Source organism: Dermacentor albipictus, unplaced genomic scaffold, assembly GCF_038994185.2.
Source record: "Dermacentor albipictus isolate Rhodes 1998 colony unplaced genomic scaffold, USDA_Dalb.pri_finalv2 scaffold_13, whole genome shotgun sequence".
Classification (NCBI taxonomy): Eukaryota; Metazoa; Arthropoda; class Arachnida; order Ixodida; family Ixodidae; genus Dermacentor; species Dermacentor albipictus.
The window spans coordinates 7,514,074-7,539,423 of NW_027225567.1; the positions used below are offsets into that span (position 1 = coordinate 7,514,074).

The following is a 25,350-nucleotide window of genomic DNA, read 5'->3' on the forward strand; positions in this document are numbered from 1 at the left end:
TTAATTAAACTGTAACGAGGCTCGCTTCAGAGGCAGCAACTGAAGTGGGTGGCAAGGCACCAAGGCAACCAGTAGGCAAGCTCTCCCAAATATCGAAGGACCTATAAAGAAACTACAAACAATGAAAGTGTCCAACTCGAGAGATAAGATAGAATTCGCGGAACTCTCAAAACTGATCAACAAGGCGAAAATAAGTGATATTCGAAATTATAACGTGAGAAAGACTGAGGAAGCCGTAAAAAAATGGACGCAGCCTGAAATCAGTGAGAAGGAAACTTGGTATAGGACAAACCAAGATGTATGCACTGAAAGATAAGCTGGGTAATGTCATCAGCAATCTCGAAGGTGTAATAAATGTAGCGGAAGAATTCTATACTGACCTGTACAATACCCAGAGGACTCAGGAGAACTCCATTCGAAACGATAATGAACGGGATACAGAAACTGCTCCTATAACTAGCCATGTGGTCTGGAGGTTCTTGCAAAACATGAAATGAGGAAGAGCGGCAGGAGAAGATGGAATAACAGTCTATTTAATTAAAGATGGAGGAGGCATGATGCTTGGGAAACTGGCGACTCTTTATACGAAGTGTCTATCGACTGCAAAGGTCCCAGGAAACTGGAAGAATGCAAACATTATACTAATCCTCAAAAAGAGATACGTTAAAGAACTGAAAAATTATAGGCCCATTAGCTTACTCCCAGTATTATATAAAATATTTATCAAAATAATCTCCAATAGAATAAGAGCAGCACTGGACTTTAGTCAACCAGGGGAACAGGCTGGCTTACGGAAGGGATACTCTACAATGAATCACATGCATGTCATTAATCAGATTAATCAAGTCATTAATCCGCAGAGTGCAATAAGCCTCTCCATATGACTTTCATAGATTACGAAAAGGTATTTGATTCAGTAGAGATACCAGCAGTCATAAAGGCATTACGTAATCAAGGAGTACAGAACGTTTACTTAAATACCTTGGAAAATATCTACAGAGGTTCTGCAGCTACCTTAAGGGGGTATGGTAGGGTAAACCGCCCAAAAAACCCAATTTGCAATTTTGGCACAGAAAAATCGACTGCACTATGAGGAACATACCTGCTGAAGCGCGACCTCGAGCGCCCGCTCAAAGCGGTTCAAATCTCGCGCCGTAGTGCGCCGCATGCCTTGGCTTTAAAGATGGCGGACGGAGGCCGGTTTGTTTATTATTCTTGTTCGTGGTATTCTTCGTTATGGCATGGTTTTTATTTTTTTGCTTGTGTGTGTGTGTGGTAAGTAAGTGATTTGTACTAAAATATCATATATTATTTAAAAGAAAATAAGACATCCACCCAATCGTAGCAATTGACACAAAGGAATTCCATACGGGTTCCTCGAAAGATAAGCATCGTAGTTGATGAAAAATTCGTCCTGGTCCGGGGCTCGAACCCAAAACCACCGCCTTTCTGGGGCAGTCGCTCTACCATCTTAGCTAACCAGGTTGCTAGTAGATATCAGGGTGAAGTCGAATTTGTTAACAACTCGAAGCAAGAGTTTGACGGAATAATTTTTTGTAGAAAAGAACTATTACGTCAAACTCTTGCGTTTGCTTACGTGGTCGTGGTCGCCTCTGTGTCGAGTTTGAGACGTATTACTTGCCCAGAAGATGGCACGATCGTCCAGCAAATGGAACAGAAAGGGAACTTGACAAGTAATCGGTCTTTTGAGCGAATGTATTCATGGACAAACACAGAACACCAACGAGTTTCTCGACCAACTCATCTGGTGCCGCTGCCCTAAGAAAACTTTGTCAGTGCTAACACATTGAAGACAGCAACTAACAATGCTGTAGCCTACTACAATGACGGTAATTCTGCACGAAAAGCTGTTCTGGAGGCCCATGGAAATTGTCCTGGTCTGTTGTAATATTGCCCTCGACAAGATGGACAAGAAGCCTGTTTACAGGGCAGAATCCTATGACTCTGCCGAGAGCAAGGAAGGACGACTGATAAAAAGGAACACTAAGAAAGCTTTTGGAGGCACCTGCAAAAAAGTCAGCAGTGAAATGCAGTCTCCTGGGGCATTTGAGCATCCACAAGCAGTATTGGAACATAAAACTTCATTTTTCTCAAATTGCATATTTTTATGAATTTTTCAAATTCAAAGCACCTGTTCTCAGAAAGAGTTCATCCCATTCCAGTAAAACTTTGTGCACATGTACTACAACCAGTCATAAATATTCTAAACCAAAAAAATATCTTATGATATGAATGATAACACTGGAAAAATTTACGCTGCAGGAAACCCCCGTTGTGGCTTTGTGCAAGCAGAGATGATATATTTTGGGTGGGAACCCCAAAGTGGATATGATATCTCTTTAGTTCAGATATAACCTATGGGTATTTAGAATAGCACTGTGTAATACCATCAAATTCCTCTGCGTGGTTGGGGAGAAACGGTACATCAAATAATTAAACACACCCGAAATTTTAGGAGTGGGCCACAGGAAAGGCAAACCATCTACACACAAAGTGTCTCGTTTTGTACCCAAGAGCGTCTTTTGTAAGCGCGTGAAATTTGAGGCGAATATCTGCAGCCGTTTCTAAAATATTACGTTAAAACTAACATGTATTATATACCCTACCATAACTCCTTAATTCTACACAAGAAAAGCAGGAATATGCCTATAAAGAAAGGGGTCAGACTGGGAGACGCAATCTCTCCACTGCTACTCACTGCCTCCTTGGAAAAAGTATTCAAGCTATGAAACTTGGAAGGCTTAGGAGTAAGGATCGATGGCTAATATCTCGGCAGCCTGTGGTTTGCCGATGACATTGTTCTATTCAGCAACAAAGTAGGCGAGTTACAACAAATGATTGAGGACCTTAATAGAGAAAGTGTAAAAGTGGGATTGAAGATTAATATGCAGAAGACAAAGATAATGATGAATAGCCGGGCAAAGGAAGAAGAGTTCAGGATTGCCTGTCAGCCTCTAGAGTCTGTGAAGGAATACGTTTACCTAGGTCAATTAATCACAGGGAACCCTGATCATGAGAAGCAAATTCATAGAATAAAAATGGGTTGTATCGCATGCGGCAGACATCATACATCGTCAGCTTCTGACTGGAAGCTTACCATTATCATTGAAAAGGAAGGTGTACAATCGGGGCATTTTACCAGTGCTGACATATGGGGCAGAGACTTGGAGACTGACAAAGAAGCTTGAGAACAAGTTAAGGACCGCGCAAAGAGCGATGTAACGAAGATTGCTAGGCATAATATTAAGAGACAGAAAGAGAGTGGTTTGGATGAGAGAGCAAACGGGTATAGACGACATTCTAAATGACATCAAGAGAAAAAAGATGGAGCTGGGCAGGTCATGTAATGCGCCGGTTAGATAACCGTTGGACCATTAGGGTTACAGAATGGGTATCAAGAAAAGGGAAATGCAGTCGATGATGGCAGAAGACTAGGTGGAGCGATGAAATTAGTAAATACGCAGGCGCTAGTTGGAATCGGTTGGCGCAGGACAGGGGTAATTGGAGATCGCAGGGAGAGGTCTTCGTCCTGCAGTGGACATAAAACAGGCTTTTGATAATGATGATGATGACACAATACAGCTTCTGGAAAGAATTTCCGCAGCGCTCTTTCCGCAAAACAGTGCTTTCGATTTATGTAGCTCAACTTTCATTATATCTATTGCGGGATTTATGCTTAAGATATGGCACAAGAGATTAACAATCTATGCTCCATCTCATTAGTACCTTGCAGCACTGTGGAAGCTGCAAGGCTCGTTAGCCAATAGGAAAGGCGAAAGCCCCTCAAGATGTGCTCATCCGCACCGCGTCGTCTGCTCAGCGTCTCATTGGCGTTCGAATATGCAGTTTTCTCTATCGCACTCCTTCAGTGTCATGGGATAGAAGGAAAACACCAATACGTTTGAATAGTGTTGTCCCGCCAGAGTGTATTGAATGCTTTCAGTGATAAATAACGAGTAGAACGCCTGTGGGACATTAGCCGGAAGTTTGGGAACGCACCTCTCTCACCTGGTGCTACACTCCGGATGCCTACTGTGGTAGATGTCTCTAGAAGACATCGTTAGACAGACTATCTCTGAAAACTGCGCTCTATACTGGTACCGTGAGTCGAGCTTGAAACTGCGCGACAGCTTTAACTCGGGGAGAAGCCACACATCAGCTTTGAGCGTTTCAAAAACGCTTCTAGTACTCTTGAATGCTCATTGGCCTTTGTGAATATCTAATTAATGTGTGTATGTGTGTCCGTTGCTATATGTGGTGTCTGTGCGTTGTTTTGTCCTTTTGTATTTCGTATCTCTCACCCGACACATGGTGCTATAGCATGCCAGGCAATCAATCAGGCAAACATCTCCAGCGTTTTTTTTTTTTTTTGAAATCAGTGTCTCTTTCCCTATATATAGAGCACCGGCAGGCTTCAACACAGCAGTTGGAATGCGTCCCAGGTGTCGTGAATAGTTTATTACGGAAGATTAGTTCATGGTCTTATTAGCGATTGTCGCACAATTATGTACGCCGCTGGTGCGAATATTTGCCGGCAGAGTTATTTTATCTCGAGTCCCCTACATTAATATTACTTAGTCGTCGCTGAAACAGCTCGCATACAACTATAAGCTAGAATGGTATACGCTAACGTTGTACATGCATTGTTTGAAGCCTGAAAAGAAAGAAGGAAAGAAACACGTGTGAAAGGGTCACCAAAGCAGAACTTAGGGGCCACCGCCAACAATGGAATCTTTTTGTCCCTCTGGAATTCCAGAGAATTCCCAGAAATTCGAGTTCTTGTATAGAGAAACTGGTGGGTAACTCACGAGCATTGCTGCTGCCCCGACAATCCCTCGCGTGTAGCGGTCTGTTTCAAGGAACTCACTATACTACATGTGCTGTCAGGATGGCAACAAATCAGCCAAGGGGCCATCAAAGACTAGTCAAAGGCTAAGCAGGGTAGCAGCTACCGCTCTTCTCGGTGGCACCGAAATTCTGCCTGTATATGCTATGTTGCGTGCGTACGTGCGTGCGCGCTTTATAGCCAGTGTGGCCACCCGGACTTGTAGACCATTTTAGTTTCAAACTATGGATGTCCGCTACCGCATTGACGACGATGCCGGGATTTTGATGGCAGCACTGTTTACTTTGGCGCCCCCTAATGGTGCCAGTTAACGTCTCGCGCGACACAGAGGCGGAGAGAGAGCCTTCACGTGGCGCGTACGAAGGCTTCCCTGTGTCTGGCCGACTCAGGTCTGCCCCCCCCCCCCCCTTCCCTGCCGCCACCGGTTGCGTGCGCACGCCCTGCTTTGAGAAGAGGCATGCGCGCAACACGCGGTCGTCGGTTCGGAAGCTGCGGGCGGGTCAGGTCCTGCGTGTCGCGGGAGCCGCGTTTTCCCCACCACCGCTGCCCAGGAGCCATTAATCACCAAGCCCCGGTCGCGGTGTGGCGGCGAGCGCCTCTTGCTCTGGTCCCGATGGATGTTTGGGTGCGTGTGTGTTTGTACGCTTGCGAACCGAGCGCTGCTGCTGCTGTTCGTGCGTCGGCGGCAGAACGCGCGCGCACCAAGATCGGCGGGCGTGAAAAATGACGCCGATTTCGGAAAATGGCGATGATTTTGCGCCGCCCGATTTGAGCTCTTCATTTGCGGCCGCCGCGCTCTCTATACGCCCACTCGGCTGCTCTCGTTCTGTTCATCCGTGACAGAGAGAGCGTGCTTGTCTGCACTGGGAAAGCTGCCGCGTGCACTTGGGACCGGTGTTTGCTTCTTTTGCACAGCTGAATCGCTGTCATTCTCCATTATTCGCAGCGGTACTTGCGGCGCTCCCGTTTTCAGTACGCTGTCTTGAAGTTTGTCGTGTAGTAAGGCAAACACTACTATAACATAACGGGTGGCGCTTGACACTTGTCACTGCATGCGGCAGCTGCGCCATATCTGCGCACGACAATGCGAACCGCGTGACGTTGTATCACGTTGTTGCACGCTCTGTATAGGGTTTATAATAAGCTGTACAGGTGGAAAACGCACGTCAGCTCCATAACGCCACATTTCTCAAGCGATCCTGAGGGTTTTTGACTCCTTTACTGCCATGAAAATAGTGTTCTCTCTTTCTCAAAGAAAAAATAGCCTAGGTTAGGGAGGGGGTTATAACGAAAAACAGGCAGCTTGTGTATGCGTATTGTGGGTTTGACGTTATACTAGACAGTTTCAGTCGGGCGTCCGCAACAGCTCTGCGAAAGCAGGAAACCCACGGAGGCTACAGTGCGCTTGCGCTACTAGTACGCAGGCACACGCACGGTCTTTTGCGCGCCCGCAGCTTTTCAAAAGCTGCGTGGCGTCCGCTGCGGGCTCTGCGGGCTTTACGGGATGTTCTCGCGTGTCTACGAGAGCGCATTTTTCGGTATGGCTTTTGCCGAATATATAACTACGGCTTGTGGTTTGATTTCGTGGCGGTTGATATTGGCTACACAGTTTAAGAGGGTGGCATCTGGCGCTGAGTAGCACACTTCCGGCTACTGCACGTGCAAGTCAGCAGTCCCTCTCCCAACTTTTGCGTCGGGCGAAGGAGGAGGAGGAAGTAAACTTTATTACTCTAGAAAGAGTCATTCAGCGGTCGTGCCGGATGTCTTGATCTTCTATTGGTTGAAGATCTCCGGCCTGCATGGTTGGCGCCCCTATTCCAGGGCACCACTGAGCGTGGCTGCTCGTCGGGCATGGTCCACCAGCTTCCGTTGGAGGCTAGGGTCGCCGCTGGAGAGCACGCTCTCCCACTGCTCCCCACTCGGATTTTCTATTTTGTGGAATTCCTTATTCTTATTGCACTCCCATGTGATGTGATAAAGTGTGGGTATTGCACCACACCACGGGCATGTGTCCCTGTATTGACTTGGGAACATTTTGCATAGTATATGTAAATTTGGGAAAGTTCCTGTCTGCAGCTTTCGCCAGTAAACTGCCTGTTGTTGAGTGAGTGTATTGTGGGGTGGGGGATATCTGATCCTCGTCCCTCTATGGTAATTTAGTATGTCAGAGTACGTTGGGATCACTGTCATGAAATCCTCAGGATCTCTGTTTAGGTCCGCTCGGTTTGCATGCTCGCGAGCGATCCTATCAACCCTTTGGTTGCCCTCAATCTCAGTGTGCCCAGGTACCCAAAAGATGGTATGTCTGATGCGTTTATTCTGTTGGCCAGCGCGGAGGAAGATTTGGAGCGCTTTTTGACCGATTCTGCCATTAATGTAGTTTCGGCATGCTTCCTTGGAGTCTGTTAGAATTATAAGGGATCTATTTGTGCGGTAGCCCTCCACAGCTGCTAGAGCAACAGCCATTTCCTCTCCCTCGGTTACCGTACAATCCCGTGCCGACGCGCAAGCGATTTCCCTATAGTCCGAGTCTATTACTGCCGCGACAACTCTTTGTTCTGTTTCCCGTCGTTCTCGAGGATACACCGCGGCGTCCGTGTATACCGTGTTCGCTTTTGTTGCTAGGTATTTTTCCACATATTTTGCCCTAGCGTTCCGCCTGGCTGTGTGTAAATTTGGGTCCATGTTTCTTGATACGGACCCTATCTTGATGGTGCTGCGATACTCATCGGGTAGGTTTGCCGTTCTTTGTTCTTGCCTTTCAATTTCTTTGTGCCCCAGTTTTTTTAGGAGCTATTGCCCGTGGTAGTCTGCTGGAGTCTGAGTAGCTGCGACCCTAATTGTGCTTCTCTGAGCTCCTCGAACGTGTTGTGGAGTCCGAGGGCCAGGAGCTTCTCTGTCGAGGTGTTGGCCGGCAGGTGAAGCGCTGTTTTGAATGCTTTCCTTATGATGGCGTCGGCCTGATCCCGTTCGCCTTTGTTTGTGTTGTAATATGGGAGGGCGTGCGTAATCCGTCTGATTATGAGGCTCTTAACCAGCTTGACTGTATCTTCCTCCTTCATGCCGCTTCTTTTTTGCGAGACGCGGGTGATCATACGTGCCACCTGTGCCGTCGCTTGCTTGAGTAGGTTTATGGTGTGTGTGCAGCGTTGATTGCTCTGCACCCACATTCCCAGAATCCTGACGGCTTCTTTTTCTGGTATCTTTTGTCCTTGTAGGGTGACGCTGATTTGTTCTTCCGAGCGTTTTCCTCTTCTGACTCTCAGGAGCTCTGATTTCTCCGTGGCGCAGGCGAGGCCTCTTTCCCTAACACATTCTTCCACGCATGTTGCTGCGGCTTGTAGTCGTTCTTCTTTTTGGCTGAGCGAGCCTTGGTTAGTCCAGACGGTGATATCGTCGGCATAAATGGCGTGATGTATGCCGTCGATCTCTTCCAGCTTCCGGGCTATCCCAATCATGGCAATGTTGAAAAGGATCGTGAGATCACGGATCCCTGCGGGGTTCCTTTGTTAGGCGTGTGGAACTTGTCTGTCCGCAGGTCTCCTAACCCCACCGTGGCTGTTCTGTTTGATAGGAACGCTGTCACGTAGCCGTGGATTCTTCTTCCGCTGTTGAGATCGTCCAGTCCCTTGAGGATGGACGCGTGGCTGACGTTGTCGAGCGCCCCTTTGACATCGAGTGCCATTATTATGTTTTCTCCGTTGTAGGGGATGTTGCTTAGAACCCCCTCTTTAATTTGCAGTAGGACGTCTTGGGCTGATAATTTGGTGCGAAAGCCGAGCATACTGTGGGGATACAGATGTTTCCCGCGTGCGTGCGCTTCGCTACGCACCCACGACATCACGCGCTGCGCACGTTGGTGGTTGCGAACGCCCAACTAAAACTGTCTACTGATGGTAGGAATGAGGCAAAACGGGTCAATTGCATGACTCCGGCAGCGCGTTGTTAACCTATTTGACGAGCCTAAAAATCCGCTTATCCTTTCTTTTTCTGCACGACTTGCGTGAAATTACACCCAAAGGAATATCTTGAAAAATTGTCCCCACTGAGTGTTTGTCTTCAGGCTATGTCAGTTTTCTACCGTTGTCGTCCTCGTCGTTCTAGAAGTGTGTGAAGAGTCGTTTCCTAACTGTACAAAAATGAACTATAGATATTCGACTTGTGCAAATTGAACTGTCGTGTGCGAAACGCTTCGTTTGCACACACCGTCTTGCACTTGGTGTACGCTAATGCGGAGATACTATTGCCGTGTTTGGATGCTGCATTGTAGCCCGCTAGAATCGCGCATGGCGGTGAGCCGAGTTGTACAGACGACGAGCGAGAAAGCGCCACGTGCCGGCCTCTTCGAGCCGTGCGGAGAAACGAAGGTGCGCGGAAAGAAAATCAAACGGTTGAATTAGGCGCAGAGTGGGAACGGAGGCGCACAATTGCTTCTTTGCACCAAAAATGGGAGTGCTGCCGCGGCTTTTAGGCGGCTCGGGTGGTACGAGGCGGGCGAGTGTACGCACGCACAGATACGCCGAGTGGCTGGCGCTCTTCGGGACCTGTGACTCGTCGCAGTACGTATATGTGCCGTTGAGAGATGAGCGAGCGCGCTAGGATTTCGGGAAGGTGGGTGGCTTCTTGCCGTGGGCTGTGCGCTGAAAGAGCGGCCGAGTGGTGGAAGGGCCCCCCTACTCCTCGGGCTGCTTGCGGATGCGTCACTCGGGGGCTATGATGGACGCCCAAATTAGGCCCGCCTTAGATATATGTATACGCACGCACACACCTGGAGCTGCCGGGCCAGGCCCGGGGACGGCTTCGTAACGCGCTGCAAGAAAGACTCCGTTTGTGATAACGGAGTTATGGCCGACGGTAATGGACGCCGACACGGCTTTGCCATTAGCCGTCGGGGCCGTCCCGCCGCCGTGCGTGCGTGCGTTCGCTGGTGCAGAGTGTGAGCGTCGGCGATGGGCGACGCAGGTGCTGCTGCTGCTCCTGCCGCTGCGTGTTGCGCGAAGGAGAACGGCGCGCGCATTTACAGTGTATTCACACCCGAGCTACCTCTTCGCGCACGAAAAGGATTGGCGCCGGTGATCGCCTGGAAGATAATGCGAACCAGTGCGGGTGCGCGTGACGATCGCGAAACCGCGCCCGGTTCGGATGGCAGACGCGGTGTAGTATCCTCTACACGACGACTTGCAGACAGCTTCACGCGCGCATTTTCCTGCACTGGCGGTGGTGCACTGACCGCGGGTGCACAGCTGGTTATTTTTTTTTTCTTCTTTCTTCGGGCTCCGATTGAGCAGCCGGTCGGGTGGGCGCACGCACTATGAGGTTTGCACCTCAGTTGTGCGACGCCTCTTGAAGCCCGTGGCCTCGGCCGCGTGCAGCACCGGCGTGCTCATTACTGTCTGAACACCTGTAATTGTGTTGGCATTTGCCAGTGCTCTTGTCTTTCATTTTATTCTGCTTTGTCCGCTCGGGCGCCACATTTTTCTCCGCGCTCCGAAGCTTGCGCAATTAACTGAGTTTATGAATCTTGAACACGCATCGCTTGCTGTGTAGTGGGAGCTAGGCTTTGGTGACAACTTCTCTGAGCATTGTGAGAATTCACTGACGTTTCGGAGGGCAGATCTGGTCGTTCGTCGTTATCATCATCAGAATATGCGGTAATTTTGCAAAGTGTTGAATTTAATTGCGACTACTATATTTGCGAAGCAAATCGAAATGTTTACCCTACGCCTTTAGTTTCATATCTCTATTGTTTATTTATGTGCGCAGTTCACGAAACTAGAACACCTTTCTGCGTATGGTTGGGGAAATTAGAGCAAGAAAGTTCAAAGGTGCTGTTTAGAATTATCGTGGTCGACTGTTCAACGGCAGATTTTGTAATACTACGAGTTTGTATACTCTTCCTGTGTGATGTTGTGGGGAGTGTCTTAGAAGGGTGGCTTTGCTTCTTTTCTATAGTGTTGCCCTAACTAGAATGGAGCGTCGAAAAGAATATATATATAGCCTTGTGTACATGTTGAGTATCGTTCTGCAAGCGAGGCGCGTACACGCGCTGCGCGCAGCTTCCGGCATCAGCAGCGCACAAAGGAAGTGCAGCCATGGAGATTCCCCCACCACCGTTGCTGCCACTGAACTCGAACGAGCCACTAATGCAGAGCGTTGTCGCCCGAGTGCGTCGAAATGCTTTCAGGGGCAACCCTCTTCCTGTTCGTTCCTTTCCTTCTTTTCGCCTCCCGCCCGTGCATGCGCTGTGGCGCTGTGTAGGTCCCGAGGGTCTCCTCGAGAATCGCGTGCGCTCCTCTCGCTGCTCCCGCGGGACGAGGGGATGGCTCGACGCGCTTTCATTTTCTGCGCGGTTCTCGTTTCTCGCCCGCACGCTCGCCTCCTTCGCGAGGCGCGCATTGTGGAGGAGGGAGGGGTCCGGAATGGTCTGTGCGTGTGTGCGTGCGTGCGTGTGTGTGTGCGTGTGCGTGTGCGTGTGCGTGTGTGTGTGTGTGTGTATGTGTGTGTGTGCGTGCGTGCGTGTGTGTGTGTGTGTGTGCGCGCGCGCTGCCGGCACGTGGATGTTCGCTGTAGCGGTCCAATACTGGCCGGGAAGGGCTTTTCCGTTCCTATCTCGAAGACGCGCTGCGGTGACTCAACTCTTCCCCTCTTGTGTGCGTTTCGATGGAAGCGAAATGCGAACACCTCCGCGCCGTCCACGTCTCGCGCACTGCAGTGTCTAAAGAGCTCCGCCCGTGGTAGAAACAAATCCGCTCTCGGTTTCTCGCCTGTCCCTCCCATCCCTTTTTCTGAAACGCGACACCACCACGCATTGGACGCGTCTCTGCCTCTCGCAAGCGGTGAAACGGCATTGGCGAATACTCCCCCGTGTTGTAACTGTGCGAGCGAACGTGTTCGTCCTTCGTTTGCTGTGCGGCTCTCAGCCTAAAGAGTTTTGGTGCAGCGGTACGAGAAAGTAACTGCATAGTGGGAAGTGCTCCGATTGGCGTGTGGTTTACGCTAAGCGTTCGCACCAGATGTTGCAAACCTTTCACGTGGTTTGAATTGACGTGGGTGGTCTTTGCCAATGTTTCTTTAGAGGATTAGTATTTCAGCTGTGAGGCTACAAGGCATTGGTTGTGTAATCGCATGGTTCCGCAAAGTCCTCCACTACGGCAGCATCTCCATTAACCCTCCTTTTCTTTTTCATTCCGTCAACGCTAGGACACCAATGTCAGCGCTCGTTCCACCATGTACTTTGTTATTCGCGCATTTAGGCGTGATGTCATGTAACAGCCAGTAACGGGCTTGCATCGTTCTTACAGGGTGTCCTGGGGAAGTATTCTGCGAGAGTCCACCTAGTGGACACGTCCATTTCATGTGCTGCTGAAGTGCTGATTGGCTGTGATGCTTGCTTGCTGCGGACACGCAGCCCAGCCCAGCCACTCAGAACTTCAACAACAGATGAAATGGATGTGTCAACTAGGTGGGCTCTCGCAGAATAGCACCCCTGCTCGCATCGTTCTTACAAGGGGTCCCTGCTAGGGTCATCGTAACTCAAGCGTTTATCTTGGACAGCAAGATAACAGAGCTGTCGATTAAGGGACGGCAGCGGCTTGCGTCCCCTAACCTAAAACTCTCCAAGGAAACTGTCTTGCAAGAAGTTGGGTTTAAGGTTTATGTTTAAACGCTATGGAGTTTTCTGCGTTTGAATTTTTTATTCGCTGGGATAATTTACACCCAGTGAGTTTAGTTCAGCCTTACCTAAACGTTCCGCTCATGCTTACTAATTTTTCATAAACAATTAAAGCATGACCGCGCGTAATATTTATGCTGGACTTTCACTTATGTTAAATATGAAACGGCGCTTTTCGTAGCTGCGTAGAAGTTGTGCAGGTTAATACGTTTGTGTAGGTGAAAGGTCGCCCTTTACGTCGGTGATGTTTTTTCTCGCTACGTGCTTTAGAGTAGTATATATCCACATTTCGCTATGACATTCTATTTTCGATGGACGCCCGCATGCTATTTGAACTCCTTGTACAGAAAAGTGCCCGTAAGAACTAATAGTGTTACAAGAGGCGTGCTGCTGCGAGCATTATGATTTTAATTTGCGTTTCGGTGGCTGCAGGGATTCAGCATCTAATGTCGTGAGGCAGACTGTTCAAGGGGCGCTTCTTGGTATATATTGGCATGCCAGATCCGCACTCGCAAGTCAGAACTAAGTAATTTTTTTTTTTTTTGCTTCAAAACTGATTCGCTTCGCCGTTGTGGCTTAGCCACTATGGCGTCTTGCTGCTATACGCGAGGTCCCGCGTTCGCTTACCGGTCGTGGCGGCTGCAGTTTGACGAGTACGGCTTAAAAAAAAAGAAATAAAAGAAAAATGCTCGTGTATTACTCTAGGTACGCGTTAAACTACTTTACATTGTGATAATTTATTAGGAGCCCTGTCACTACGGCGTCTCTCATATCTCTCATAGCCTGTGGGTTGCTTTAGGACGTTAAACCTCATTAATCCAATGCAAAACTAATTCAGCTGCTATTTTTTTTTTAATATTGCCCCCGGGCGTAAGCACGAGAATGTAGCTAACCGCCAAAAAAGGAAAGCTTCTGTAAAGTATACTTCTCTGCATGGTCGCTCTTTGTATGGGAATGCACGCTTTCTGAGGGCACAGCTGTCCGCAATCTGCATACTGTGAGGTGTCGCTATCCACGGCGGTAAATGCGGCCTTTTTCAGTGCGTGCGTGCTTTGTTGGGGCGTGGATAGGAAACTTACGGATTCGAACGCTTAAAAGAGCAGTCGTGGTGTTCTTACGTAAAGACAAGTACAAGTTCTGTTAGTTCCTCCAGTGGTGTATTCCGCGTGCGGCGCGCTGTGACTTTTAGCATTAGTTCACGGAAGTTATTTCTGTGATGTAGAAGTATAAAAAAGAAAGCAAAATTGTAGCCTGTTGTTGTACTCTTTCGACATTATGAGCTTGCCCGAGTGTTGTTTTCTTCATTACGTTCTGATTATTTCATTAGTTAGTTACCAGGGGGTGATCGTGTGGATACGTAGTGTTGGATATGGAGCTGTTTCCTGCGCCTACTTCGAGTTCTCCCGGACCACATCGAATCGCAGCACATTCCAGAGGAGCGCACGAGCAAACAAGTTCGTACGCCGCCGGTGGAGCTATTCAATGCTTGAGTTTTCCAGAAAGCGAGGGGATAGCACGGCATTGTTGGAAGTAAAGTGGGGGCCAAACCAAGACGGCGGTAATGCGCCGTGACAGCCGGACGTGCCGGGAAGGCCCAAGCGTACCTCTTCATCGCCTTTGAAGAAGACATTTGCTACCGCTGCGGGGCCGTAGCACCGGGAGCAAATGGGCCCTCGGACAATGGAGCATGAGCAACCCCCCCTTCTCCACCTTAGAAGAAGTGCATTGCAAGTCAGCGAGGCAAGACCGCAGAGAGCCGCCGGGTGTGACACCGCGACACTAGCGCCAACGATTGGCCGAAAATGGCGTCATCTGAGCGGACTCTCCCATTGGTCAAACATGACGCGACTTCCAGTGCTCGAAGGGTTTATAAGAAGCATTCCAGAGAGACCAGAGCGTTCCCTGATTCCCTGATTCACCTCTCTCGAACTTCTTGCCGTGGGCCGCAGCGTCCGAGTTGCTGCCGGCCCGTAATGATTGTACAACTGTTACTTGACTCTCACCTCTCTGTATATAATGTAAAATAAATCCTCCCAAGTTTGTTTTCATCCCGAAGTCCGTCCACAACCCCTACAGTAGGTAGATAAAATGCGTTTCCGGTGCCTAAAACGGCACTCCGTTTCGTTTGAAATGTTGAAAAAAAAAAAAGGCATGCCGCCTGTGAGTGACCCTTGCGCTGCCCCGCACATAGTGAATGACGAGGCCCAATCTTCCCGGCCATCCGATCGGCGGTATATTCGCGCGCTCGTTCGAGAATCCCCGGGGGTGTCGTGTCCGCTCTCTTTCTTTCTCTCTGCGACGCCCTCGCGTAAATGGTGGACCAGCGCCGGCGGCGGCTTATGGCGTTCGCTCGCTTCAAGATATTCTCCGTGACTGAATGATGATCGCTCTCAAATAGCTCTCGGCGGTGTTTGCTCCTCATCTTTGCCTTGTTCAGCGAAGTCGTCGACGATCAGCCCGCGGAAAACGCCACGACGGAAAGCGGCGGCAAGCGACGAGATAGTGAAGTGTTTTGAAGCGTCGGCAGCGTGTGTGTTGGCTGGCTGCGCAAGGCTCGGACAGGAGTGCGCAGCGAGTTTTTAGCCGTGTGTATACAGTATATAGGACGGCGGTGGGAACGGGTGGCTGTTTAAACCTTTGTTTCTGGTGACGAGAGAGCGAGCACCTTTAGATCGCTCGACCAGCGATTGTGGAGGGGACGCTGATGTGCTTATGGGTGGCTTCGTGCCGAGCAGGATCAGGCGTCATGGCTTTGAGCGTGAGTCGCGTTACAGTGTCGCTGGAAACGTCTCGACGCATGTAGTACCTTCGCCTCGAGGCGATGCAGAGATAGCATTGCGACGTTATTTCCCCGCGCTCGACCTTCATCGTCGCATCTGATGGGCTCCGCCCCGTAAGTTGCAGACGACCGTGGAGTTCCTGCCGACTTCGTGGGGAAACACGGCCACGCACACCGAATTCCCATCCATCGAAGCCAGACCGGCATGCTCCGCGCTCTGGCCCTGCGCAGTTTAAAGATGTCGGTTCGAATCTATGTACTTGCCGACCGGAAAACTAGGAAGATGTTTCTATGGGGTGGCTAGTGGAGGCATACTAAATCCAGGAATATACTTTTATTTTTAATTATATACCGCTGCGAGAATTATTTTCTCGGTGCTAGTCTCTTTGGTGCAATGACACTATAGTGAATGAGTAGCCGCCGCAGTCCGGGCATTCATTAAAGGGACACTAAAGAAATATATGTCGATTTAGATTGAACGATTAGGCTTCTTTAATAACGATTTTGTCATTCGTAGCGAAAATCGAGCTTTTTGTGAGCGAGTAAACGATGACAACGAGAAATCGGAGTGGTGCTATCCTGTTGTGGACTAGGGTGCCTCTCATACGACGTCGCCACTGGCTGATTCACAGGAAGCGGCGTAGAGGGAGCTCGCGTGAATATTACGTCAACTCGTCCGCTTTGTCGCGGACGATTCAAATTAGGGAGCAGCTGCGGCACCTTCTGCTGTCATTTTCTACCCAACAAAGTTATATCACACAGAGAACGATGATAGGAATAATTATCGCTCTAAATTTACATGCTTAGGTTTCTATACGTTCCAACTAGTGGCATCATTACAGGGCAGGCGCAGTGAGAGACCATCAATTTACGCGATTTGAAAGGTGTCGTCCGTTGTGGCTATTTGTCGACACCGTATAGTTTCATACAATTACTAGGGAAATTCTGTGTATGCGGGAGCTGCAAGCAAGGTGGTTCAGCCATCGTGGGAGTGGATGATTTAAAGTACATGGATTTGCCTTAACTTCGTCCTTCCGGCTTTGAACGGCTGCGTGACTTTGCAAACTGATCATTTTCAAGAATGCATTGCGTTTTAAGTAACTAAATAAACACTGCTAAAGTTGTCCGACGGTAGGATTCGAACACAGGACCTAGCACAGAAGCCCGATGTTCAAACAGGCACCGCCGTGCACGGACGCATGAACAAGCGAAACCACTGCCATTATCAGCGATTATGCGTGTTCATATGTAGTCTCATTGTCTGCTGCATTTAAAAAAAATGTGTAGATAGTTTTGAAATTTAGTGCAGGTGAGGCAGGTAAAGCGTAATAAATGAAGTCACAAGAACGTCTGAAGCCACAAGCGCGAAGATGAGACATCCATATTCTAACCATCATTCCCATGGTGGCTTGAAAGATTTGGGGCCGGTCATGTCAAAAGGGGTATATGGTCCATGCCATCGTCCAGCTCATTCACACTAAGGACGTTGTTGAAGGGAGAAACAGGGTCTGATCGAGAACGAGGTGTACTGGGTTTATTTACAATATCTGCATGAGGATTAGAGAACGTTACGTCTCAACAGTCTTGCATGACTGAATTGAAGCACGCCCTGAGGAGCCCAAAAAAAAAGTCCGCTTAAACATCCCCTCTGTCCTCCCTAGATCCCTAGGCCAGAGAAATCTGCCGTCACACCTTCGTCCAATCGCAGCGTCCCGAGTCGTCGAAGAATGCGCGTTTGAGGGCGAGGATGCGCACACTCCCTCCCGCACCTTTGTTCGCTGAACACACAGAAAGGAGGGCACCTTCGTAGACGGCGATTGTCGCGTTCGACTCAAGCTGCGCGGTCGTGCTGCGTTGTCGCGAGGCAGAGCAGCTCACTGCGGTCGACTGTTGAGCTGGACAGTCTGCCTTCGCGCACTTGTACTGCTTGTGACGGTCTGTCGTCGACAGATGGGCTTCTTGAGAGAAGAGGCTCACGCAGGCGCTGAACCCGCTGGCGTTCAAAAAAAAAAAAAAAAACGAGGGAAGCCCCGCTTGCACGACGGTTCCGGCGCCGTTTCGAGAGGGGAGCAGGAAAAATGTTTTTTTTGCGGTAAATAACTCAACAACGGACAACGCTTTTTAAATCGCGTAAGTTGCTTTAGCTCTGGTCCGCAGCGCCCCCTGGACACACTGCCTTTGCGACACGTGCCTCGTAACCAGTAATTAAAAGGTTAACGGTTTTAGTTTGTTGATAAGACTGCAGTGGCTACTTTTTTCCTTTGTCCGCTGAAATTGAAAGAATCGTCGTAGCGGTTAAGCATCCTCCACCCCCCCCCCGCCTCCCTACACACATACACACATAATAAATGAACATCTCCGTTTTTAAATGTTTGCGCTAAAATAGAAACAAAGCATGAACCACCCAGTGTATTATAGCGTTATGTGCTCTTTGTCAGTGTTGTGCTCTGTCGGGATATTCGAGAGAACGGAAAGTCATACTGAAGAATGACTGGCCGACCACAATAATATGCAGACGCGTAATTGCTGCAATGCGCGCACTTACGCGCGAAATATGGGAAATGTTTACGTTTGGGTTTACGAGCAGTCGGCAGGAAGACAGCGTAAAAGTCAAAATCAATTTACACAGTGATCAAGCATGTGCGGTGTGCCGGTACTCTTCACATCTTCAGCCACAGTGTGAAGTGGTTGCGATAAACATCATTAGAAAGCAGTGGAAATATTAAGTAGAAATATAAAGCAATGGTCTGCGTGACTTGTGTACGTGTGCTAAGTGTTTGATAAATCTGGCGATACATACTGCAGTGGTGGAAGATTTGCGGATGCACACAGCTAAACTGCCTAAAAATTTGTTTTTATGTCTACGTCTAGTGAACTCAGCATCGTCTTTGCAAATATACGTTTAATAAACTTGGATTCACATCTTGTGGCGATTTGCAGTGAAGCAAGTGGTATACATTGACCGCGGAGTTAGTCGGTCGAGTGGTCTTTTCACCTCTCAGTGGTGGCGTGAGACAGAGCGTGACCCTGAAGGTGACGTTCCCTTCACGCGGTATCACTGTTTGGATGGATCCCGTTTTATGCGCAGTTGAAAGGGAAATACGGCCCTATAGCTGTGAAAGAAGGAACGGCACAGGTGACTCTCAAAGGTGTACGCAAGCTCGTTTCGAGCATTTCTCTGTCCATGTTTTCGTGGCGGGCTTGATACGGGGTTCACGGAAATGAAATGACCCTTTGTGTGCACCGCTCGCGGCAGCTCTGCGGTCGACCTGTTCCTAGTAAGACCTGTTCCTCGACCTGTTCTTTGTCGAAACGTGAGTTCACAAATCTGGCCACGGCAGCTTCACTTATATGGGACGAAATGTAGCTATGTAGGCGTGCCATGCATACTAAAGGAACGCGAGAACGGGAGAAAGGGACATGCGTAAGTTAATACGTCGTTACTTGTAGCCTACTGTGTGTATAGCTTAGGATAAGCTTGATGATCGGTTCACGTCGACCCATAGGTGCAGCTGGCGTGTCCCGATAACAGTGCAGGGAAGTCGCAGAGCAGTCAGCGCAGCCACAGCTGTCCGTGAACATTTCTACAAAGACGGATGGCCGTTACCTCGGGCTTCCTGATCGGCCACTACTTCGCCTCCATCTCTACGACCCTCTACCTTTCTCCCTCCTACCCTCTCTCCCTTTTAACCCCATCCCCTCCACCCTGCTGGCGCTGAGCCGTGCTCCCGCATGGGTTGCAGAAAATAGCGCTAGCCTTTTCTCCTTCCCCACAAGACCCACTTCTCTCTCTCCGCACACGCAGGTGTCCCGCGGAGACTCCTAGGCCCACGGCGCGCCGACAAGGCGCGCTGTGTCCCGACTCCAACATCCAGCGCTGGCAGCAGGCGGTGGCCACTGAGAGGAGCGGCGGCGGCGGCGACCCTGGGCCAGGAAAGTGCTTCCCTGACGTACGCATCGGCACGGCTCCGCGTGTGTTGGCTGTTTATTAAGAGACCCGTGGCAACGGACTCGAGTATTTGGCCCCGGCTTCGCTTGACTGCGCAACTATAGGGCCTGCTCCTGCGCTGCCCCGCGAGCGCGCAACGTGTGGCCGGCGGACCAGTAGGCATACAAAAAGAGCGCAGTCGACGGCGTGCCATACTCATAGTTTTCACTTCTCCTGCTATGTTATTCTCTTGGTGAGTGTTTGGACTCCCGGCGTCCCGCTGACTCGGTGGGCATCCGTGCGCCTATAACGGCATAAGGGACGCCGTGATGGCCCTGTACGATGACGTGCGATTTGTGCTATCGCACGTGCGCCACTCGTTCGTGACGTGCGATGACACCGGCCTGTGCGAACTGGCCTTGCTGAGCGACGCCGACGTGCGCGCCGCATGGCCTCAGCCGGCGGCCTCCCAGGTGACCACCGACCTAGTGGCCGAAGCCGAGCAACTGCAACTGCAGCAGCAACAAGAAATGAGCCAGTCCTACGACATCGTCTCTGAGATGGAGTTCATCGGCGCTCACCGCAGGTAACGCTGCCCGTGAGAGAAAGGGCAATGCACGGAGTCCGCAAGCTCAGTAATCAACTGTTAACCACAAGTCTTACAAGCTCGCTTTCCGCAGACTCCGGTATAGAGAGGAGCTCAAACGAAGGCTCGCAGACGTGATGACACTGGAGTGATGCGCTTCGCTGTCCGGACGACCTCCTTGCCACCTCTTGGCGCGGAACGGTGTTACCCACAATAAAGTTCAAGGGCCGGCCGCAGGATGATGATGTGTTCGTTAGTATAGATTTACAAATAGCAGGCCTGAAGTTAGCGGACGCCATGTGAACTGCGTACACTGTGCAGAGATTGGATTTTTCGCAAGTGCAATGCCGCGGGCGTTTTTTCTTTTTCTCCCTTTTTTTTTCCTGGGTGCGCGAGCCTCATGCGTCCGCCGTTTATGAGACTGGCTATCGCCAAATGCACTCGAATGTCAGCTTCTCAGAGGCTGCAAGTTGTATTGTTCGCGGCACGTATGGTAAGCAGAATAGTGCAGTGTGAGATGCGTGATGAAGCCGAAACTACGGAGAAATAGTGGCGCATTGAGAGCACGAACAAAAATTAAATGTTGTGGAAATAAAAAAAAAGAAAAGAGAAGCGCTACTCGGCTCTTAGTATTAACGAAATCTTTGATGATCCTTCATTGTTTTGCTAGCCCCGGTGAAATGACAGCAGCTCGGGCATTTCACACAGCATCAAGCAAGCGCACCGCTACCAGTCAGCTGGGGCAATATGGCTGTGGTTGTGGTATGTGCAGGAAGCATCAGTCGCGCGCATGCGTTTGTTGAAGCACCTGTAATGTTTGGGCAGTAGAGCTATCGAAACTGGCGTTCTCGTTCGCCTCTTCAACCATGCACGCGCCTTGTCTGGGCCTTATGAAGACAAAACATCGACCATAAAAGATTTAGTGAAGTTAAAAGGGACACTAAAAATTAAAGAAAGGTAGAAACACACTAAACTCTAAAGTATGCTTTTAAAACGCTAGTTTACCTAATTTCGCAGTAATTGATTTACTATTATACGAGCAAGTGAAGATAACATTCGTTTGTGTTTTTTTTCGTTTTTTTTTTTCTTCTTTTTGTGTGAGGCGTTTTTATCGACCTGCGTGACTGAACGTGTACCACTAAGGCTGCGTGTGCTTTGATTCTGACCCAAAGCACTCGAAAGCCGTGAGTCGGAGGCGCGAAGGTCTTAACACTGCCGGAAGCGAAACGTGCACTGGTTTGACTTCGCGGTGAATGGCGGCACGACCGGCGCACTTATATTGCGGAGAAGAGTGTGCATAGGACTGCCGTCTTGTTAGCTCTTCGGTATCGCACAGAAGCAATTCTACGTCGCTCCCTCTAGTCCGACGACAACGTTTACGTGACTGTCTCTGTGCGATGCGTTGTATCGCACCAGGGAACGCTAGAAGCTCTCCCCATGTGTTATAACTACGCCTCGGCTCGATCCACTCCCCCTCTGTCCTATTCGCGGCCATCTCACAGTACAGTGTTAGTTTTACGTGAATGGGGTCATGCGCACGCGATTTTTTTTAAAAAAAGGGAAGCTTAGTTCAAAGGCAAGGATGCCAGCGCTCAGACGAAATAGAAAAGAACGACACGCACAATTTTTTGTGTATTGTATCTCAGCGCTGGACTTCCAGAATTTGAAGTGTGCTGCACCAACCTGCCCAAGTTTCTACCCCACTGAAGAAAAAAAAAGGAAAAAAAGAAAAGCCTAGGCACGCGCAACCTGCAGTTAAACTGCGTGCTTTCACTCTTGTGTTCGTAAACACCACAGTGCACTTATCGCATGAAGGCTTGAAATATAGAGAAAATCGCCCGTTACTGGCGTCACCATTTCCATAACCTTTACCTGCCGATAATACCGGCATCATTAAGGAATGTGCAATGGAAGTCGGTGGTAACTCCGTTAGGCAGGATACGAGTAAACTATCGCAGGAGACGAAAGATCTGATCAAGAAACGCCAATGTATGAAAGCCTCTAACCCTACAGCTAGAATAGAACTGGCAGAACTTTCGAAGTTAATCAACAAGCGTAAGACAGCTGACATAAGGAAGTATAATATGGATTGAATTGAACAGGCTCTCAGGAACGGAGGAAGCCTAAAAACAGTGAAGAAGAAACTAGGAATTGGCAAGAATCAGATGTATGCGTTAAGAGACAAAGCCGGCAATATCATTACTAATATGGATGAGATAGTTCAAATGGCTGAGGAGTTCTATAGAGATCTATACAGTACCAGTAGCACCCACGACGATAATCTAATAGAAAATAGTCTAGAGGAATTCGAAATCCCACAGGTAACGCCGGAAGAAGTAAAGAAAGCCTCGGGAGATATGCAAAGAGGGAAGGCAGCTGGGGAGGATCAGGTAACAGCAGATCTGTTGAAGGATGGTGGGCAGATTGTTCTAGAGAAACTGGCCACCCTGTATACGCAATGCCTCATAACGTCGAGCGTACCGGAATCTTGGAAAAACGCTACCATAATCCTAATCCATAAGAAAGGGGACGCCAAAGACTTGAAAAATTATAGACCGATCAGCTTACTGTCCGTTGCCTACAAACTATTTACTAAGGTAATCGCAAATAGAATCAGGAACACCTTAGACTTCTGTCAAGCAAAGGACCAGGCAGGATTCCGTAAAGGCTACTCAACAATAGATCATATTCACACTATCAATCAGGTGATAGAGAAATGTGCAGAATATAACCAACCCTTATATATAGCTTTCATTGATTACGAGAAAGCATTTGATTCTGTCGAAACCTCAGCAGTCATGGAGGCATTACGGAATCAGGGTGTAGACGAGCCGTATGCAAAAATACTGAAAGATATCTATAGCGGCTCCACAGCCACCGTAGTTCTCCATAAAGAAAGTAACAAAATCCCAATAAAGAAAGGCGTCAGGCAGGGGGATACGATCTCTCCAATGCTGTTCACAGCGTGTTTACAGGAGGTGTTCAGAGACCTGGATTGGGAAGAAATGGGGATAAAAGTCAATGGAGAATACCTTAGTAACTTGCGATTCGCTGATGACATTGCCTTGCTTAGTAACTCGGGTGACCAACTGCAATGCATGCTCACTGACCTGGAGAGGCAAAGCAGAAGAGTGGGTCTAAAAATTAATCTGCAGAAAACTAAAGTAATGTTTAACAGTCTCGTAAGAGAACAGCAATTTACAATAGGCAGCGAGGCACTGGAAGTCGTAAGGGAATACATCTACTTAGGGCAGGTAGTGACTGCGGATCCGGATCATGAGACGGAAATAATCAGAAGAATAAGAATGGGCTGGGGTGCGTTTGGCAGGCATTCTCAGATCATGAACAGCAGGTTGCCTTTATCCCTCAAGAGAAAAGTGTATAATAGCTGTGTCTTACCAGTACTCACCTACGGGGCAGAAACCTGGAGGCTTACGAAAAGGGTTCTACTTAAATTAAGGACGACGCAACGAGCTATGGAAAGAAGAATGATAGGTGTAACGTTAAGGGATAATAAAAGAGCAGATTGGGTGAGGGAACAAACGCGAGTTAATGATATCTTAGTTGAAATCAAGAAAAAGAAATGGGCATGGGCAGGACACGTAATGAGGAGGGAAGATAACCGATGGTCGTTAAGAGTTACAGAATGGATTCCAAGGGAAGGGAAGCGTAGCAGAGGGCGGCAGAAAGTTAGGTGGGCGGATGAGATTAAGAAGTTTGCAGGGACGGCATGGCCACAATTAGTACATGACCGGGGTTGTTGGAGAAATATGGGAGAGGCCTTTGCCCTGCAGTGGGCGTAACCAGGCTGATGATGATGATGATGATGATGAATACCGTCAAGAGCAAATTCTGCATGCTACCGGTGCCGCGAAAAAGCTGAATTGCCTGTTTGAAATTGAGTGGCACATTGCAGACCTCACTGTTTCAAAGTGCATGTCCAAGCTGCGAACGCAATTGACCTTTTTGCCATGGCACTTATGCAGCGTGGACTTTCGCTTTTGACGACCGAAAGCGCCAATAACCGTGGCGAGAGCTTGTTACGCGTCAGGGACGTAGCCGGCTTTGCGCTATTTGGTGGGTGCCTCGTCAGTTATAACAAAGCGCTTTCGGACACGATATCTTTTTCTCTCCATTTTGATTGATTTACCCGCCTATATATGATTGGAAAAACGGTGCTGCTATAACAGGCTATAAGCCCCTGTATCAACCCGCAATCGCGACGTTCGCCCGAGCGAAACCAAAAATATTGAGGGAGTGGTAGCAGTTCAGGCTCTGCGTGCGCGAAGCACCTTTGTTTTTGTTGTTTGTACGTGTTTGGGCCAAGGTTTCTTGATGAGCCGGCTTTCCATCAAAACTTGGAGCAGAACGTTTGCAGATCACAAGTTCCCCCTGCCGCCCGACATTGTGTGCATCTGTCTGTCTCTCCTGCCGATCGTACAAACAACAGGCGCTCCAACACGGCCCAGCGGCTCGAGCGGCTCAAGAAGGAGCGTCGGTTGCAAGGGAAGCTGCGTCACGTCGTCTGGAAGGACCAGCCTGCCAAAGAACTCACCGGTCAGTCTCTCTCTACACCTTCCCATGCCTTCTGCGCGCCGTTTCAGCTCGTCATGCGATACGTGAGACGACGGACGTCCATTTGCATGCTTTCTGTACCTCTGTGGCTGCTCGACGCGTTTCTTAGCTTTGTCCCGATTTCGGACACAGGGGTTTCTGTCCGGCTGACACTCGCTTCTCTCGCGAGGCCTTGAGGCGCCGTGCAGCGGTGTTTTTAAACGAGGCAATATGGCCGGGGTGCCTTGGTACCGTTTTGTGAACTCCCAGGTTCTCTTAACCGAGCGTGTTCAGCCTGGAGGCCCTGTCCTGCTGTATTTTTGGCGAGGCTTCAGAGTGTCACAAGTAGATACAGGGATTCTGTCTCGATCGTTTTGCCTTGACCCGATTGTCTCGCTCTCGTTATTACATATGTACTGAAAGTTTCCGGACGTCGAGTTCACCGTATACTCGCGAGGTTTCAGCGGGAGCTGCGAGGCGGGCGAATCGGATGGAATTCTCAGCTTATGGCAAGAAGCGCGGCATTGCTGTCCAGAACTGCTGCTTCGATGTTTTGCTTGCTGTGTTCTGCTGTAACAAGTGTTTTGTTCTTAACATTTCTGCGCGTAACTTCTCGTCCGCTGAATCGCAGTTGTTTACTTCCCAAGCACGACAACGGGCTCGGTTGCGTGTTATCCCAATTAGCTGCTTTGCGCGGAAGCACGCGGTCTCTTTGTCAGCCTGTCTTTCGTGGTCAGTCCCGCGTCACTTTTCAGAACTCGCTTGACGCCGGCAAAAACTTTCTCGCGTCTCTCGGTCTTCGCCCCCCTCCCCCCCCCCCCCTTGCAGCCGTGTCTGTCTCTCTCGGCGACCTGAGCGCGCATTATCTTGCTCTCGCCCGATTTAATCACTTTGACGCACTCCCCCGCCTCGTCCGCCGTTCGTGGTCGTTAGTTTGTTCTTTTTCGCACAGCCTTGTCCTTTT

General features: G+C 49.3%; 1 protein-coding gene across 10 annotated transcripts in view; it reads left to right on the plus strand.

Annotated features, from left to right (window-relative positions):
• Positions 1 to 25,350, plus strand: part of Sin1 (SAPK-interacting protein 1) — a 213,565-nt gene that overhangs the window by 80,581 nt on the left and 107,634 nt on the right. For all 10 annotated transcript variants that reach the window (XM_065449061.1, XM_065449062.1, XM_065449065.1 and 7 more), the window contains 2 exons: positions 19,124 to 19,832; positions 24,283 to 24,389. In XM_065449061.1, the coding sequence (XP_065305133.1) occupies positions 19,576 to 19,832; positions 24,283 to 24,389 (364 nt within the window). In that variant the 5' untranslated portion in view covers positions 19,124 to 19,575. The remainder of the gene's footprint in view (positions 1 to 19,123; positions 19,833 to 24,282; positions 24,390 to 25,350) is intronic.